General features: G+C 37.3%; 1 protein-coding gene across 1 annotated transcript; it reads left to right on the top strand.

Annotated features, from left to right (window-relative positions):
• The first annotated feature begins 390 nt into the window (after nt 1-390).
• LOC113114298 (kelch-like protein 24) lies at nt 391-16,619 on the top strand. Its single transcript, XM_026281199.1, has 8 exons — nt 391-612; nt 1,751-2,625; nt 4,178-4,293; nt 5,275-5,459; nt 9,625-9,743; nt 12,201-12,389; nt 14,534-14,722; nt 14,800-16,619. Exons 2-8 carry the CDS (start codon nt 1,825-1,827, stop codon nt 14,998-15,000), a joined length of 1,800 nt encoding a protein of 599 aa, XP_026136984.1. The 5' UTR covers nt 391-612; nt 1,751-1,824; the 3' UTR covers nt 15,001-16,619.
• The last annotated feature ends 1,292 nt before the right edge of the window (nt 16,620-17,911 follow it).

Here is a 17,911-nt window from a genome sequence, read left to right as displayed (position 1 = left end):
CTTTCTATACAGTTACATAAGGAAAAGAAACCAGCACCATATTTTTTTTTGTACTGTACAAAAACAAACTAAAAGCTACATTTGAGACATGAGGGATGTATTTTAATCGAAATGTTTTCTTCTTTTATTAACTAAATAAAATAAATAATAACGTCAACATTATTGGCTTTAGGAGCTTGAAAATCTGTTCAAGTTTGCCGTGACGGCAATACAGCATAACACGAATAGTCTTCGTTCAAGCTGGGTTTTGTTTGCAAACAACAGCCAACCACATGGAAATTCTCCCGCAAGGAATTCTGGGATACGGTGTTCTTTTTCTGCGCTGAAGGAGTGGTGTTTCGTCAATAGAACTACATTTCCCTTGAACGCCTTGCAGAACAGCTGACAAAACAGAAGCTTAAAGCCAGTGTGTGTATTCTTTGTGCCAGAACACGCAGGACGATACGGACGATAACAAAGAAAACTTCACAATGACAGCATAAGTGCTCACGCTTATGGATCTCTTTTTATAGAATCAAGAACATTTGTTTGTTCACATTTACTTTTAATGATCTTTAACCCTAGCTATTGTTTTTTTTATTTATTTTAGCAAGTTGGTCTCCTGGGGATAAGGTGAGAAAAATAATGCTGAACTTTTATCTGAACAACTTTAATGATTGAGATACGATTGATTGAGCTACACTGAATACATTTAATACATTCACATGTTAATGTCACGTTTGTTTATGGCGCATTAAAAGCCTAGGATATGTCTAAATGTGATATATATCACTTTTGACATTTTGACAGAATTGACTCTTTATGTTGTATTGAGTTCATTTTTGTAGGCAGCTCTACGTTTTGGGACTAAATGTTTATTAAGAAACTGCATGATAATATCTAGCCTACTGAGCACTGGTGCACCATCATAGACCATCTTGGACCAGTAACAAAACAGCTAGGATGGTTACTGGAACATAATGTTTGGATAAGCTTTCATGCAGCCTCAAACAACTAATGACCTCTTTAGACCAGCTAAAAACCAGCTGTCATCTTAAGCTGGATTTTTCAGCAGGCTATTTAGAACGATGGTCATTCTAAACACTTCTTTCTCTGTGGTTAAAAGCATTTTATGGAGTAGAAATCACACATAATTGATTTCATGTCTAGTATATGATGTCATCATCTCATGCTCTTAAAAGCATGTTTTGCTGTCAAACCATTTTAGCTGTTGAGGAAATATTGAGCAACCATCTATTTTCCTTTATTTCTACTTCAACAACAAAACAAATCTGAGTGACTTAAAAAAAGATTGCGCAAATTGTCCCTCTCTTTCGCTCACTCACTCATTTTATCTCTCAACAACACAGAATCTGTGTTCTGTTTATGTCAGTGCACTATTGCCTCAAGGAATAGATTTTTTTTGTTTGTTTGTATTTTACTGGTCACATCTTCATGCATTTCAGTGTGCTCTAGTAAAATTCTCAGATTTTTATGAAATGTAGTTTGCTTTTCAACCTAAGACACGATTGTATATATATATATTTTTTTTTTTGATAGAATGTGATGACACTCATAATACAATTATAATAACACTTAAGTTCACATTTTATCTTAATATAATTAATAGTTGTCCATTAATGCATATTGATTAATGATTTGCTTTTGGTAGGAAAAATCTAAATGGATTGTTTTGATAAAAACAATATATGAAAAAAAAAAAATACCACTAATATAGTATTTCTTGATTGTAAATGCTGTTGTTCTACAGGTGTTGATGGTCGTTGACCATTTTCCTGCAGTTGTTGATAGTGATTGTTTGTTGGTGGAGGGCCAGATACAATCATGGTGCTCATTCTGGGTCGCCGTCTGAATCATGAGATCTCCAGTTGTGTGCCGGAATCACCGGCAATCAAGCGTAAAGTCTTTGAGGTGGACTCTAAGACCCTGAGCGATGTGTACAACTTCAGTTCCGGTTCTTCTCACTCTGAGAGCGTCCTTCAGGTCTTCAATGAGTTCCGCGACAGCCGCCTCTTCACGGACGTGATCATAAGCGTCCAGGGTCGTGAGTTCCCGTGTCATCGCGCTGTGCTGTCGGCCTGCAGCAGTTACTTCCGTGCCATGTTCTGCAACGACCACAGAGAGAGCCATGAGATGCTTGTGGAGATCAACGGCATCCAGGCAGATGCTATGGACATGTTCCTGCAGTATGTTTATACCGGTCATGCCTGCATCACCACACACAACGTCCAGTTCCTGTTTGAGACCTCCAGCCTCTTCCAGATCAACACTCTGCGGGATGCTTGCGCAAAATTCCTGGAAGAGCAGTTGGACCCCTGCAACTGCCTCGGGATCCAGCGTTTCGCAGATGCCCACTCTTTAAAACAGCTGGCCAGTCGCTGCCGTGCTTTTGCCTTATTGAATTTTCCAGAGGTGGCTCAGCATGAGGAGTTTCTAGACCTCCACAAGGATGAGCTGGAGGAATACTTGGCCAGTGATGAGCTGTGCGTTGGCAGGGAGGAGGTGGTGTTCGAGGCAGTGATGCGTTGGGTCTACCATGGCGTGGAGTACCGCAGGCCCATGCTGAAAGATATGCTACAACATGTCCGACTGCCTCTCCTTCACCCAAACTATTTTGTACAGACGGTGAGTGGCACATTCAAATTCATTTGAACAGAAGCTTTTTTTGTGTGAAAAAAAATCCAGAAATCTGCCAAAATTAATATAGAGTTGGTTTGTTTCTTAGAGTGTCCTTAAAGGGATAGTTCACCCAAAAATGAAAAATGATGTCATTAATGACTCACCCTCATGTCGTTCCAAACCCCTAAGACCTCCTTTTGGACTTTATTCAGCATTTTCTTTTCTTCCATGTCTGTTGTGAGCGAGTTCAAAACACTGCAGTTTAGTGACATGTAACTGGATCTTTTTGAACCAGTTCACCAAATCGAACTGAATCGTTTGAAACGGTTCGCATCTCCAATACGCATTTATCCACAAATTACTTAAGCTGTTAACTTTTTTTTAATGTGGCTGACACTCCCTCTAAGTTAAAACAAACCAATATTCGTAGTAATTCATGTACTCAAACAGTACACTCACTGAACTGCTGTGAAGAGAGAACTGAGTTTTAACACCGAGCCGAGCCAAATAACGAAAGAAAGATTGACTCGTTGAAAATGAACCCTACGTTGGATATGGCATGTTTCATAAATTACTGAACCAGATAAAGCATGGCCTTTGGATTTGGCTAGTTGTAGAGTGTTGCTGCGCTCCATTTATCTCGGGAGTTGCATGTCGGAGCTAGGAATGATGTTAGACCAAAATTGACCATGTTCCAGTACCCAAGTTGGAAAACCATCTTCTCTACGAGTTGATAAAAACACATTCAATAGAGTTATATTTTACAAAGATAATTCTGATGAATCATGTCCACTCATAGAGGTTTGATTGTACTGTGTGCACCACTGAGTTTGTGACACAGACAAACATAAGTGGTATCAAACAAAATTTTACTACTGTTTCATGTCTATTGATCCACTGAGCAGCCATATTGGATTCTGAAGTTGGGGTTGTTGTGGTTCATAAGAGTTTCTGAGTCGGAACTCTGAATTGAGGGGACATTCCAGTGAAAAGTTCCTACTGGGAACTCTGAATTTCAGACTTATGAGTACAAATGGAGTGCAGCATTTCTTTTCAATGATGATCGAACACACCTGAACCAGTTAATCAAGATTATGGGGTTCACTTGAAACCTATCGGCAGGTGTGTTGATGTTTGCCAAGTCAAAACTCTTTCCTTATTGTTGTAATGTAACGAGTTTATGAAAGTGACGTGTCATACAGCCAAGTGTGGTGACCCATACTCAGAATTCGTGCTCTGCATTTAATCCATCAAAAGTGCGCAAACACAGTTGGGGGTTCAGTGCCTTGCTCAAGGGCACCCAAGTTGTGGTATTGCCGGCCCGAGACTTGAACCCATAACCTTAGGGTTAGGAGTCATACTCTCTAACCACTAGGCCATAAATTCCCCAAATGCACGTTCCCTGACCGGGAATCGAACCCGGGCCACGGCGGGGAATCCTAACCACTAGAGCACCAGGGATTTAATTATTTAAACTAGATATCTGGACTCTACAGGAAGCCAGATATAAGGGAGCCAGTCTAAGTTTAAGCATTAAGAATGTGATTATATTTTGCAGGTGGAAGGCGATAAACTGATCCAGAATGCTCCAGAATGTTACCAGTTGCTGCATGAAGCACGTCGCTATCACATACTTGGCAATGAGATGATGTCGCCACGAGCCAGACCCCGAAGGTACACAAATGTTTGTGAAAATTGGCTGATAAAATGATTTGCTCTTGAAGAACAAATCACATTTTACTCATGAAATAGTTTATTTCTTAAATTACATGCAGATCACAGATAAAGTGTAACTAACTGGTCATCATTAAATACACCTCTATTTGTTAACATTTTGCTTTTACTTGATGCGAATGATAGCTCCGTTAGTGCAGCTGAAGAGAGTGCCATTACTTGTAAGGTACCCGATTTATGATTACCGGGAAGTCCAAAAAATGTGAAAAAACTTGCATTGTAAAACTAACACTAACAACCACTCGAAACACTTTAGTGACTGCAAAACAACATCCTGGGATTGTGGCAGTGACTTTTGTACGTGCAGGCACCACTCGTGTTTTCTTCAGAACAAATATTGTCCATTTCTACACACTCACTTGACTGATATCATGAGTGAAGTGATCATTTAGTAGTACTGTTTGTAGAAAGTATCGATTTAAAAGAAGGCTGAGAATTTGAAAACATGTCATTGTTTAGTGGCAGCATGTCCTGCTCTGGAGGCAGTGGTTATTTAGGGAAGTATTTTTAGGGTAGGATCTTTACAGGAGTCAGATGTGGGGAGGTCTAATCTGTACTTTGAGGCAGTATCTTGATATGGATTTTTTGTATTTAGAGTCACAATCCTAAAATTGGGTCTACATCTGTATTTAGAAGAGGTATCTGTGTTTAGAGTCAGTATCTTTTTTTTTTTTTTCTTGAAAATGTATGAGCTTGCTTTTGGACATTCCACTTTGCTTCTAACTGCAGTAAACAAGTGAGTGTTTATGTTATGTGGGCCTCTAACTCGTGACAGTGTCTTGGAAGAGGATTTATTCTCCAATGAATCATTGCAGAATCTCATTGTACCTTATCAGGAATGAAGCATAACCACTTTTTGATGATGTCACCACTTCAAAGCCCATGTTTATCTGATTTTATTATTTTTTTTGTCATCTGCAGGTCTACTGGTTTCTCTGAGGTCATTGTGGTAGTGGGAGGCTGTGAGCGAATGGGGAGTTTCAATCTGCCATACACAGAATGTTACGACCCTGTGACTGGAGACTGGACGTCTCTTGCTAAACACCCCGAGTACACCAAGTCTGAGTATGCAGTGTGCGCTCTCCGCAACGACATCATTGTGTCAGGTGAGACCCCCTTATTCCAATGTGACATGATTAATTGCAAGAATTTATTTTCTGTTTTTGAGTAGCCCCATCCACAGTAAAGCCTCATTGTTCCAAAGTCCTTTTCATAGCTGTATAAAAAGCATCCTTTATTTTCTAATTTTGTGATTGTTACATAATTCTGTATTTTTGTTTTAATATCAAATGATTTGAGGCTGGTAATGATAAAGTGTGGCTAGGACATGGTGATATTTTCTGTATTTTTTGTACTGGTGTATCCTGTACTTGTTCTCAGTGATTGATCAGAGAGAGTCTAGTTCTGTGGAACCTGAACACACACACACACACACTCTCTCTCTCTCTCTCTCTCTCTCTCTTTTGAGCTGTGTTGTTGACTCAGGCATGTGGAACTTCCTATAAAAGTATATTCTCCCAGATTTAAACATTAGGGACAACTCTTGATGTCTGCCTGAAACATAAATGGCATCTAATTAAAATTTATAATATGCGAATTTAACCACAGTTTTTTTTTTTTTTTTTTTTTCAGTTTTAACTGTTTTGTTTAATTTTACCCTAAAACATTTGAAGTGTCCTACTGACAAGACTATCACTGTGTTAAGTGTGAGGGAAAGGTGTGCTATAACCTTTCTAAGTGATCTGACTTATGCCACCTCACAGGTTGAAAACTGTTCAAATAAATTAGTTTTGAAGACTGACCCAAACCATGTATGGGGATCAGAAAATCATAGATACTTGGGAAAGGGCTCTTAAAAATTGTGCCAGTATGCAACCATCTCACATTTCTGTAGAAATTTTAAGCATTTACTTTTTAAATTCACAGTTCGGTTGAGCTTCATTGAACAAATTCTGTTGTTGTTTAGATGGGTTGGACTAATTACTTCAGGGTTGTGTTAGACGGGTTAAGGGCTTTTAGCAAATGCCTTGTTTGTGAGGACATTTCTGGAAGAGTTGTTTATGATTTGAGGAAAACACAACAGCTGCCTCTCTGATCAGCCAGTGTGTCAAGTTCTGTTCTCTCTGGCAAACTCTCGCGTTTGCTTGAGCTGAGTGCCCTGGACATTTTAATCCCTAACTGGCATGGGCAAGCTGCATCTTGGAGGACTATTTGCGGCAAGTGTTTCAGAATAGTTCCAGTAATGATCTGCAGATGTTGGTAAGGCTATATTGCATCACGACATGTCATCCAGGGTCACTGGCCACATATACAGGTCATGCATTGGAGGAGTTTCTGTAACTGAAATTGTATTCAAACAAACACTCATGTGTGTTTTTGTTTAAACAAGCTAGATGCCATAATGAGGAATTCTGAATTGTGTAATTCTTATTCTTCTCCTTCTAGAGCCATTGTTTAGCACATTGAAAACATAAAGCAGTATGGAGTGTGTTTTGTTTGTCCGATTTCCATGAATAGACCTGTGTTTTCACTCATGTTCTCACGTGTCAGGTTTGCCCTTCTCTCCATCTCTCATACTCATAAACACACTTCTTATTGCTGTTCTCGTGTGCACTTGCAGTTGGCCAGCCTCCAGCATCAGGTTCAGAGGTTTCTGTCTAAATCTATCCCTCTCTTGTCAAGTCATATTCTACAGGCGTGGTGGTTCAGCTGTCTTTGATAAACATATCTCTTGGATTTCTTTCAAGAATAACAAAAATCTTCACTTTTTATGCACCCAACCACTATTTTATGCACCCAACCAAATATTTTATTTTATAGAAATCAAAACAGGCAGGATTTTCTGATCCTTGCATGCAAATGAAATCAAAGCATGTATAAGTAAAGTGACTTGAAATACACCATAGTGACTATTCTGGACTGCTCGCATTTTATTAGCGTGTTAAATTACTTGCCAGGTAATCTTTCCTAGGAACCCTGTGTCTGCATTTTTTCAGCAGAGCCTGGAAATGAAAGTTTTTGTCATTCACTCACCTGCATGTTGATCAAACCTGTATGACTTTCTTTCTTTTACAAAACAATGTTGGACTTTCATTGTATGGGCAAGAAACACTGATATATTTTTCGCGATTACATTTATTTTGAAGTTCTATAAGCAATGATGACATCATAAATTGAAAAAGAGAAATGTCTGGACTGAATTTAAAGATGTTCATTGCAACATCACTGCCTACTTTCAATCAGATGTGTGTCTTTTATTTTGCTCACAGTCATTGTTCAATCCATACTCCCAGATCCTAGTGTTGTGACCAGAGAAAGGGAAGTCGTTTGATTTTGGTGTTGAAATATGACGGAAGACATAATTGGTTGGCAGTTCCTCCCTGAGGCAGTTGATAGGTTTCCAGTGAACGCACACTTAATTTGACATTTCCTTTTCACAGTTGCCCATTTTAGGAGGCTAATGAACAGGGCTGGCACAAATCATAAATCCCACCTGGGGCTTGCCCCATTCGTACCATTGCATAATGCAAAGGTATTATTATTATTGTGTCTCCTATAAAAAATCCTGAAAAATTGATGTCATCAAGGTCTGGTAGAAAAATAAACAATGAACTAAATATGTCAACTTAAAGAGACAAGGCTTTATTTTATGTTGCTTCCTTACTGACTACCGTATATTCCCTAAGTCACAATTTATTACCGGCTTTTGGCAGTGATTTTGTTAGAAATGTTACGAATTTGAGAAGGATTTTTATTTTGAGCTGTAATGTTGCCAAGACGTTGTCATGAACTGTATTCCAAATGATTGGCTGTCTTTACTCTAATGCCTCTAAAACATTCAAGGACTAGTATCTAAATAGATATGAAGCTACTTCCCTTCAGTGTTTGTCAAGCAGAGTTTCTGTTAATGACTAATTTTACTGTTCACCTGAAAGTGCCTGCTTTAAACAAGCTTGGTGGCAACATGTTAAATGCTGGTTTGTCTGGTCTTCAGTCTGAATGAATGTCACAAAGGCCTGATGGTCTTTGTCAGGAGAGATTTATAACCGTAGAGCAAACTAAAAGGACTACAGCCATTCTTTATAATGTTTACTCCGTATTAGAGGACAAAGCAAGAGCATCCTCTTTAATTAGAGATTTTGAATCCGTCTTTGTTTACCAGACAGTTGCTCCGCTAATGCACTAATGGAGTTTATGAGCACTGTTCTTGTTGTGCCATTTTTACTTGCTCAAAAATAAGTGAGAGACCTACCGTAAAGGGAAGAAGGGCCTCATGCTATTTGAGAACTTCTCAGACCTTCATTATCCAAGTCTGTAAACAGAATTAAAGTGGAACGGCCTTCTCCCAGGTGTTAAGCGTGTATGTGTGGACAGAAGGACTGTTGGAGTTTGTCTCAGACCTGCTGTCTGAGATGTGGCCGAGATGTGAAGTGACACAGAATAGAATAGCCCTCGGCGGGTTTAGATAAACAGACGACAACAAAGGATGTTCAGATCAGAGGGAGCATTTCTTTTTAATGGGAACACAGGTGAAGCGGTGTGGTTTGTGTAATTACAGACATGGTGTTGTCTGATATGGAGAATTAATAACCTGTTTGTGGGTTTGCAAAGTTGTGCAGTTATTCCAAAGCTATGCAGTGGCCTGGACTGGTATCTGGACACTTACGTCACAGTTAAGTCAGTTAAAAATGTATAAATGTCATTGATTAAACCAAATGATGCTCAGAACTATCTTCACTTTTCTGAGCCATTTTTTGAATGTTTGGTCTCAAGGAAATTTTTAGCGGATGTATTAAGTCCGTTCCCCTCAAGATGTCCTTGCAGGGTAATCGAACATCATATTAGGTCAGAAAATTATCAACTAATGTTTGATACTCAGAAAGTCATTTTTATAGAGAAAGTCTCAAAATAATTTGTCTTCATTGTAAATAGATTATATGCAAACGGTTTTGTACAATGTTATAGTTGTGCAAATGCATTCAATAACATGTACGCGTTCGTTTATGTATGTAATATTATAGTTTATAATAAAGAATTTATAATCATTTGTTCAAATAATTTCTGTTTTGTATTTTAAATGGTAGTTTACATTTTAGTAATTTTTATTACTAAATATCCTCAAGTGTCCCCAAAAGGAAGAGGGGTTTGTAAGGTGAAGCTAATTTGTGGGTACAAATGTAAAAATTGGCTACGGAGTTCACACACACACACACACACACACACACAGCTTGCTTATGCTGTTGTTAATGTTGTTGTGGTTGTTATTTACAGGTGGACGCATCAACAGCAGTTACGTTTGGATGTATAACTCTCAGCTCAACATCTGGATCAGAGTGGCTTCTCTTAATAAGGGTCGCTGGAGACATAAGATGACCGTCCTACTGGGGAAGGTGAGAGGGAGTGGTGTGTGTGTGTGTGCGTGTGCGTGTGTGTGTGTGTGTTTCTAGTCCCAGTGTCCCATTTCCTTAATCAAAGGCACACTTCCTTTACTGCAGTTTAACTGCATGAAAAATATAATGCAATATAATGCATGATTTGCCCCTTTGTGTTGCACTGGTAAAACATCTCATGTAAATAATTTTAATTTTAGTGTTGCTTGAGGGTGAAAACATAATTTTTATAGGTTCAAATAAGGCTTTTGAATGGCTGATGATCGAGAAAGATGCTTTTGGCTTTATCTTAGGCGTCCCCGCCCCTGTTTCTTCCTTTTGTTTTTCCTTATCATAATTAGCCTTGCATTAGAATTACTCAGATTTCCTCTTCTCTTTGTTGTCCATAAATATTGCAGTTTGATACACGTTTGCAGCACTTTCAACACTGGTGAAAGACCGTTTCTTTCTTGGATGGGCCATAACATATCGGGACAATCTCCCGCTCCAATTGGTCTTCTTCCCTTAAAAGTGTGTGTGTGTGTGTGTATATGCATGGGATATTAATATTAAGCAATCTTCTGGTAATTTAGATTTTTTCTTATCTCCTTGGCAAATAAGTTTTTTGTTTTAAGAATATATGCCATACAATTTAGTGTGGTTTATGATTCAAACGACAAAAAATATTTTAGCAGTGGGTTAAGAGAAACGTTAAGTTTTTAGAGCACCAACTTTCCGTGCAATGTTTATAGCTCTAATCTGTTGCCAATTAACTGATAATTTTGTAGAAATTAGCTGCCCAAGTTATTGTGTGTTGTGTTGGTCTTATGCAGAAGCATGCGTCACTTCATGTTTTGTTGTGATGGTCTTTTGGGGGGTTTTATTTTGGGGGTTTGTGAATCTTTTGAACACATGCATTTTATTACACATGCAGGGGGTGTAACATTCTGCCTGCTTGGATGTAAATCATGTTTTCTGTTCATACACATAGAGAAAGACACGCACAGAATGCTCTCTTGAGACTTTTTCTCTTGGAAAACAGTTGTTGTAATTCTCTCTCTTCCTGTGTGTGTCCACCCAATGCCCATCCTCCTCTGTAGTTGTTTACAGACACATTTACTTCATTTTCATGATGTTCTTTAGCAGGGTTGAAATCAGTTTCCATTTTGAAGTAAATAGTTCACCCAAAAATAAGTGTTGTTAACATTGTTCTGAACCTGTATGACATTTTCTTCAGTGGAACACAAAGACATGAGGGTGAGAGAATGATGCTGCAGAATTGCTACTTCAGTGAACTTTCCCTTTAAATGTTTTCATTCCATCTACCAAATTTCTTAAGGAATTCTTTTTTGCATTTCATTTCGTGGTGTGTGCGTGTGAAAGTTGTTTATACCCATTTTTGCTTGCCTAATGCATAACTAAGTTCAAGTTGTTAACCTTTTGAAAAATGAGTCTCTTTTCTTGACATTTCTGAAGAACCTCTTAACTCTTTTGCTAAAACACATTCAGGGTAAAAAAAAAACCAGATAACAGGATGATGAATGCATGTACAGCTATATGGAAGGAAATCTTGTTTGATAGCATATCTTATTTTATTTCATTCCATCTACCTGTCATATCCATCCAACATTCTCTTATCTTGTTTGTGCAGCTCTGTTTAAAATTACTTGGAAGTTTTTCGCGTGCAAAGACGATGGGGTTCAAATCCTGATTAACTAGACCGTAATCACCATATATTTTAATTACGAATATACTTTCTTTTTAATAAGTGTATGCATGTATGTATGCATGTATGTAATTGAAGTGAGTGCCATTTTAGTGCATTTCAGTGAAGATGAGTGTGACCGTTTAAATCATCAGAAAGAGTGAATAAGCGAACTTTAGCCTCTTAGGTCAGAGGTCAGGTTTCCTGTTAAACTAAATTAACGGGGGTCATTGACATTATGTTGTTATCGTGGCCTTTCCACACTTCCTCTTGGGTGTCAGTTTGAGGATAAAGCTGTATGTGGAGAGAAAACGAGGAGTGCTCGTCTTTGAACAGCTACAGAGAAACGCCAGCCATGAGCTAGGGAAATGTGATGCTTATGTTTGATCTGTTTTTAAACTGTCACTATTGTTTTGGCAAAATAATAATTTGCTGATTAATGTGACGGTTAAGAAAACATCAAAGGAATAGTTCACCCAAATATGAAGATTTTTATGCAACCTGAGATGAAATTAGTTTGGGTCTTCATCGGAATAGATTTGGAGAAATTTAGCATTACGGTACACCTCTTGTTCATCAATGGATCCTCTGCAGTGAATGGGTGCCGTCAAAATAAGAGTTCAAACAGCTTATTTAAAAAATAACGTCACAGTTAATCCAGACACATGCATATATAAATTTAAACATGCAATTAATAATTAAATTTTTAAGGGTTAGATTATCTAAATGTATTCATTTAGATAGCTATGTGAACATCTGTATGTATTCTGCAGGTGTATGCAGTTGGAGGTTATGATGGGAAGTCTTGTCTCAGTAACGTGGAGGTGTATGACTCATTCTCCAACCGCTGGACTGAGGTGGCCCCCATGAATGAAGCCGTCTCCTGCCCAGCGGTCACAAGCTGTGCGGGAAAACTTTTCGTCATTGGAGGAGAACCTTATGAAAACAGCTGCTCCAATAAGGTGAGTGGAAAAACTGTGTTAAAATACACAATACAAACACGCAATATAAAATTAGGCAGAACTCTACAAACCGTAAAGGATTTCACCTAAAACACTGGTAATGCAGTTTAGGCCTGATTTAGACCCATCCAATAGTGCTCCAGAGTAGGTGTGTTTCAGTTAAAAAAAAAAAAAAAAAACCTTATTTTTTTTTGTTTGAGAACAGACATGCATATGGCCTTTTAACAAACTCCTTTTTTGTAACTTTTTAATTTTTTTTTAGTCTTTGGCTTGGCACATGTAGTCACCCCATATTTCTATAAACCTGTCCATCTGATAAATGTAATAACCACATCTTCAACTTCAGGAAGTCTAAATGATACTGTCATCTGATTTTCCTGTTTGACATGATGTCTTCATGGTGAGAGTTTAAACAACCTGTCACACTGGCGCAGCTTTGAACCCCAGTGAGTGACGTATTTGGACTAGGCTGAACTGGTTTGCTGGTAAAGCCGTTCTCCCAGCCTAACTAGCTGAAAAATGCACCAAGACTAGCTAACAGACATTTTTGACTGGTTTCATATGGTTCATTAGTCACTTGAGTTTTGTTTTGTTTTTCGTTAGGATGCTTTTCTAGAAGATAGCTTCTTATCTAAATAACCCCTGAAGCAGCTCACTAGAGTTGTCATAATGTTTGTATCTTATTTTCAATATTTTAATTCTTTTTTTAATGCTTCAAATATATATATTTTTAATATAATTGACATTTAACTATTTGTGTCTCATGATCCTTCAGAAATCATTCTAATCTGATTTGCTGCTCAAGAAACATTTCTTTCTATTATCAATATTGAAAACCATTGTGCTGCTTAATACATTAGTGAAACTGTAATTTGATTTCCTTTGTTTGAGATTTGTGTAAGAGGGGGTCCTGCCTGTACCATGCCACCCAAAACCCCTAAAATGTGTGTATCCTTTTGAACTGAAAGGCTGCTAACGGCAGATAGGGAATGAACGTGTGTTTTTGTGCTGGTGGTCTATAACCTAGTGGGTGGGCCTGTGTGCTGAGCTTACTGTACTCAGACACTGCCGACATCTTGGGTAACATCTCACATGGGTTTCTCGCATTGATTTTTCAGTGCTCAGATTACGGCCTTCTTTACTTGCCATCTGAAGCAGAAAGAGAAAGAAAGTGGAAAAACCTGAAAGGAAAGGATCTGATATGGTTTTCTTATTAAAAAAAAAAAAAAATTTGCTTGTTCTAACATAAGTCCTGCATTTGTCATCTGAGAATTTGCAAATGATGTCTCTTCAACCATATGTCTTTACTGTCTGTCAGTGTGCATGTCTTCACTAGCTATGTTTCCATCCACCTATTTTTATGCTCATTTTGGATTATTGCATTAAAAAAAAAAACACTCTGGATGGAAATCCCGAGATGTACATAAATTCTAAAAATGTGCATTAACTTATGCGCACAATTGAGTAGCATAAACTTTTAATCCGATAAGAAAAAATGCTCATAAACGATGATGGAAACACATTAACCAAATAAATTCCACCATGCGCATTTAAAAAGTCATGTGACTTTGCATTGTGAGATGGGATAACTTTAACCAGCAGATCAATTTCGTTCACTGCTTCTATATGTGGTTTTGGTTGTTCGGAAATGCCTGAAGAAAATCTGTCATCAAAGTATTTCTGTATAATTACTGTCTTGCATGACTGCGTTTCCAAACAGCAGACATCCACCTCTAAAAGCAATGACCGCATTTATTCTGTTACGTCTTCTCTCTCTGAACTGCAAGTCATTTATAATATTCAGTGGTTTCCCTAGGTCCTTCTTTTTTATATATATATTTAGTTCCAGTTTATCAGGAAGTAATGATTTTGTTCTATTTTGACTTGATGGATGGATTTATTCGCAAATGTTTTATGTGATGTTCCAGTTTTGCACATAAGTTAAATTCGCATCTTTGGATGGAAACATCCACATTGTCAATCTTTCTTAAATCTATTCATCAGCTGGCAAAGAGAAACATTGTTTGCACTAAAAAGTGCAAATATTAGATTGTTCTTTCTGGTTTTTCACCCGCAGGCCCAGTCCTCTTTAGAATTTAAGGCTATTCAAGATTATAAAACATCCTTTCTCCATTGTGTTTCAGGTCCAGTGTTATGACCCAGAGTCAGACAGCTGGCAGCTGAAGGCATGTATTCCTTTCACCAAACCCAATATATCTGCCGTTTCTCTCAATCAACACATCTACGTTTGTGGTGGCCTCACCAGGTCCATCTACTGTTACGATCCTTCACAGGACCACTGGATGCACGTGGCCCAGACCTTCAGCAAACAGGTATCTGAAGCCTAGTTAAAACCTCAATGTTCCTGTCATTTTGTCCCATATACTGATTTTAATCGGTTTTGTTTTAGGAGAGTTGCGGTATGTCAGTTTGCAATGGGAAGATCTACATACTGGGTGGACGGGGAGAAAATGGTGAAGCCTCTGACAACATTGTGTGCTACAACCCAGCCTCTGGCATCATCACATGCACGGCTGCAATGCCTCGCTCCATTTCCTACCATGGCTGTGTTACTATACACCGCTTCAGCGAAAAACAACGAAAACCCTGAAAGCATCTGCAAACACGCATGCAACTGTCCAAACATGGAGCTGTAGACTCTTACATGCATATTAAATAATTAAATCATCTAAACAACTTTGCAACATTTATATTGAGTGATAAATTATTTTTCTTATACGGTTAACATGCATATATATTTGCACTGTAGGTGTAGCACAATGTTTAACTGCTACCGTTGATTTAATCATACCAAAACTGTTATTTGTGTGGCGGATTTTTTTGGAACAAGGAAGAATGCAAATTGTAACCTTCCTCATAACTGAAATGCATTTAGAGAATGTGTCTAATCTGATGGAGTATTTACATAGATGCTGTGATGGTGCCAACAGTCTTGTATTGAAAAAAACACTGCTCTTTTTGCATTATTTTCTAAGATTTTAATTTGTGGCTTTTTGTTTTGTTTATTTTGATAGCATGACTCTTGCGTTTTGACAATGATTTTCAAGTCTGCAGACAAACTTTAAGGCTCAGTCTTGAGGTGATTATATACTCTTTTTACATATTATGCTTCTGAGCTTAAGTAAAAGAAAGCACTTAATACTCCGTCAGAAATGCGTATGAGGTATTCATAATAAGGTTTTGGCGTTCCAAGCATTTGAATACCTAAACCACACACCTCAGTGATTGACAGCTCTGATTTTGGTCAATGAATAGTTACGTCAGGTTCTTAATGAACCCTACAGCTGTGAAACATTTTTTTTTTTTTTTTTTTTTTTTTTTTTTTGCTGTGTATCATATCTGTATTTAGGGGTCTCGTTAACTTTAGTGTGACAACCAAGCTGTGCCTTTCTGATCTTTTTTTATTATTAGAGCCCCAATCATGCACTTGTATGTACTACTGTTAGTAATATATCTCAATGTAAATACATTCTACTTTTTTAATGTTATCTGTGTTATGTGATGTTGTGCTTGTTAAACAATCCTATAACTGCAGATAGCATCTGAATGTTTTAATTTGAACCGCTGGAAATTCTTGTGTTTGCGTGTACGGTTGTGCGTAGTCCAATTACACTAACCTAATTTTTCATTTTAAGGAGTAAGATAACTGCAGTCTCTGCTCTAGTACTAATCTGTAATGGAGATAGATATTTGCCATTATTCAGAATCATTTTCTGCAATTCATCCGAACGTGTCAGGCAGGATGCTGGCAGCTAGTTTACCCAAAGCACCGCGTCTCCTGCCATTTCTGCCTGCAATGACAAAGATATAAGTGTATTTATATATACTTTAAACATAACGTTGATTTGCCCTTTTGATCATTTGGATTATTAAAAGCTGTTCTGTTCTGAACTTTTTGTAAATGTTCCATTATACTATGTTTTTTCTCAAACCCTGGTTTATATTCAGTTTGTCTTGGTTAGATGTGGTGTTTTGTAGGATTGATCTATACAATCCTGATGGTCCAAGCACTGAGTTGGCTTTCAGCTCATTCATAAATTCATCCTGGTATTTTTGTTGCGATCAAAACTCCTAAAAATGCAGTTTCTGATCGTTTCATTTCAGTGGAATGAAGCATAAGAAATACTGGACATTTTTAGAAATAATAATATACCTTACTTTTGTAAAACTGCAAAAGTACCTCAATAAATTTTTTTATTTGCAATCATTTATGTTGACATTTCATGTAACTGTTCATCAGAAAAACTTTATGAAGAAAGTGTTTGTACAACCTTCGTCATTTTTGTAGTTTGCGGAAACCGGGATTCCTCTGGGTATCTATGTATTATTCAAGATTCTATTGAAATTCATCAAAAGGAAAACAAAGCTATATTCCTCATACTTTAGCAGAGTAGGCTACTTTACTCGTACTTTACTTCCTCGTACTTTAGGTTGTAACGAATCATAATCCCATTCACAATAAAAAAAAGAAAAAAGTTTGCTTCGCCATTCTTAGCGATTTTAAAAGCGAAAGCAACTACATATTTTACGGTTTACAGGAATTTTTCAATTACAAACTGAATTCCTTGAAATGTTTATGAGTTCCCAGCATGGATTGAAATATTTTTTCACAATAAGGCCTATTGTTTAGCTGTTTGGTGACTTACCTAACTATACCTGTATGATTTATGTACAGAAACAAAGATAGCATATATTGAGTGTCCTATAAAACAAATATGGCTACAAAAGAAAAATGAAAATGTACTGAACACAAAATATGTATTGTGCCTTGATGAATCTATTGGATGAATTAGACATTTAGCATTTAGTGAACTTTCATATGAAAAAAACAAAAGTATATATTATTTGTTTCATTTTTATTGTTATTATAATTTTTGTCTTGTCTGAGGTTCAGTTTTTTTTTTTTTTTTTTTTTTAGGTTATTCTATAATCATTTGTGAACCCATTGTGAGCTCATGTTTTCAGATTTTACCTGGCAATTGTTAAATTCATTAGCACTGGAGCCATGAGCATTTTTACAACTGGTCAAGATTTTTAAGTTCAAACAGTTTGTCTTGTACTTGAAAATACATATGGACCCAGACTTTTAGCATTTTCTGTGCTAATTTTGAGGCCAAATATGCAGAATGTATTTAAATATTGTAAAAATCTTTTAACAGAGCAGATAGTAGCTGAAGGCATTTTCAAATGAAACAAAATAATTTACTTTTTAAAATCAGTATTCAGTTGACTTCTTATTAAAGATGACCTCTAAAAATGTAAAGCATCAGCAAAAGGCCAGAACAGAAAAGAAAGACCTTTACCCTCAAGATTTCTTTCCACTGGTTCTTATATCTGAAGCAATGTTTCATTACAGTTGCCAAATGAAATAGTTTGCTCTGGCTTGACAAATTAAACTTACCGACATGTTTCCTTTATGAACGGAAAATGCGATAAGAAGCAAGCTTGATGAAAATGTGAATTCCTGTAATGTGTGTGTTTTCTTGTAATGTTCATTATGA

This window comes from Carassius auratus, chromosome 2 (assembly GCF_003368295.1).
Source record: "Carassius auratus strain Wakin chromosome 2, ASM336829v1, whole genome shotgun sequence".
Taxonomy (NCBI): domain Eukaryota; kingdom Metazoa; phylum Chordata; class Actinopteri; order Cypriniformes; family Cyprinidae; genus Carassius; species Carassius auratus.
Note: the sequence above shows the minus strand (reverse complement) of the source record. Positions and strands in the feature narration are given on the sequence as shown.

Bases quoted from the DNA above. Each gene is read 5' to 3' on its own strand.
- LOC113114298 (XM_026281199.1), top strand. From the start codon at position 1,825: ATGGTGCTCATTCTGGGTCGCCGTCTGAATCATGAGATCTCCAGTTGT. The intron at 12,390-14,533 runs GTGAGTGGAAAA...ATTGTGTTTCAG, and splicing joins AAAACAGCTGCTCCAATAAG to GTCCAGTGTTATGACCCAGA. The intron at 14,723-14,799 runs GTATCTGAAGCC...GTTTTGTTTTAG, and splicing joins CCCAGACCTTCAGCAAACAG to GAGAGTTGCGGTATGTCAGT.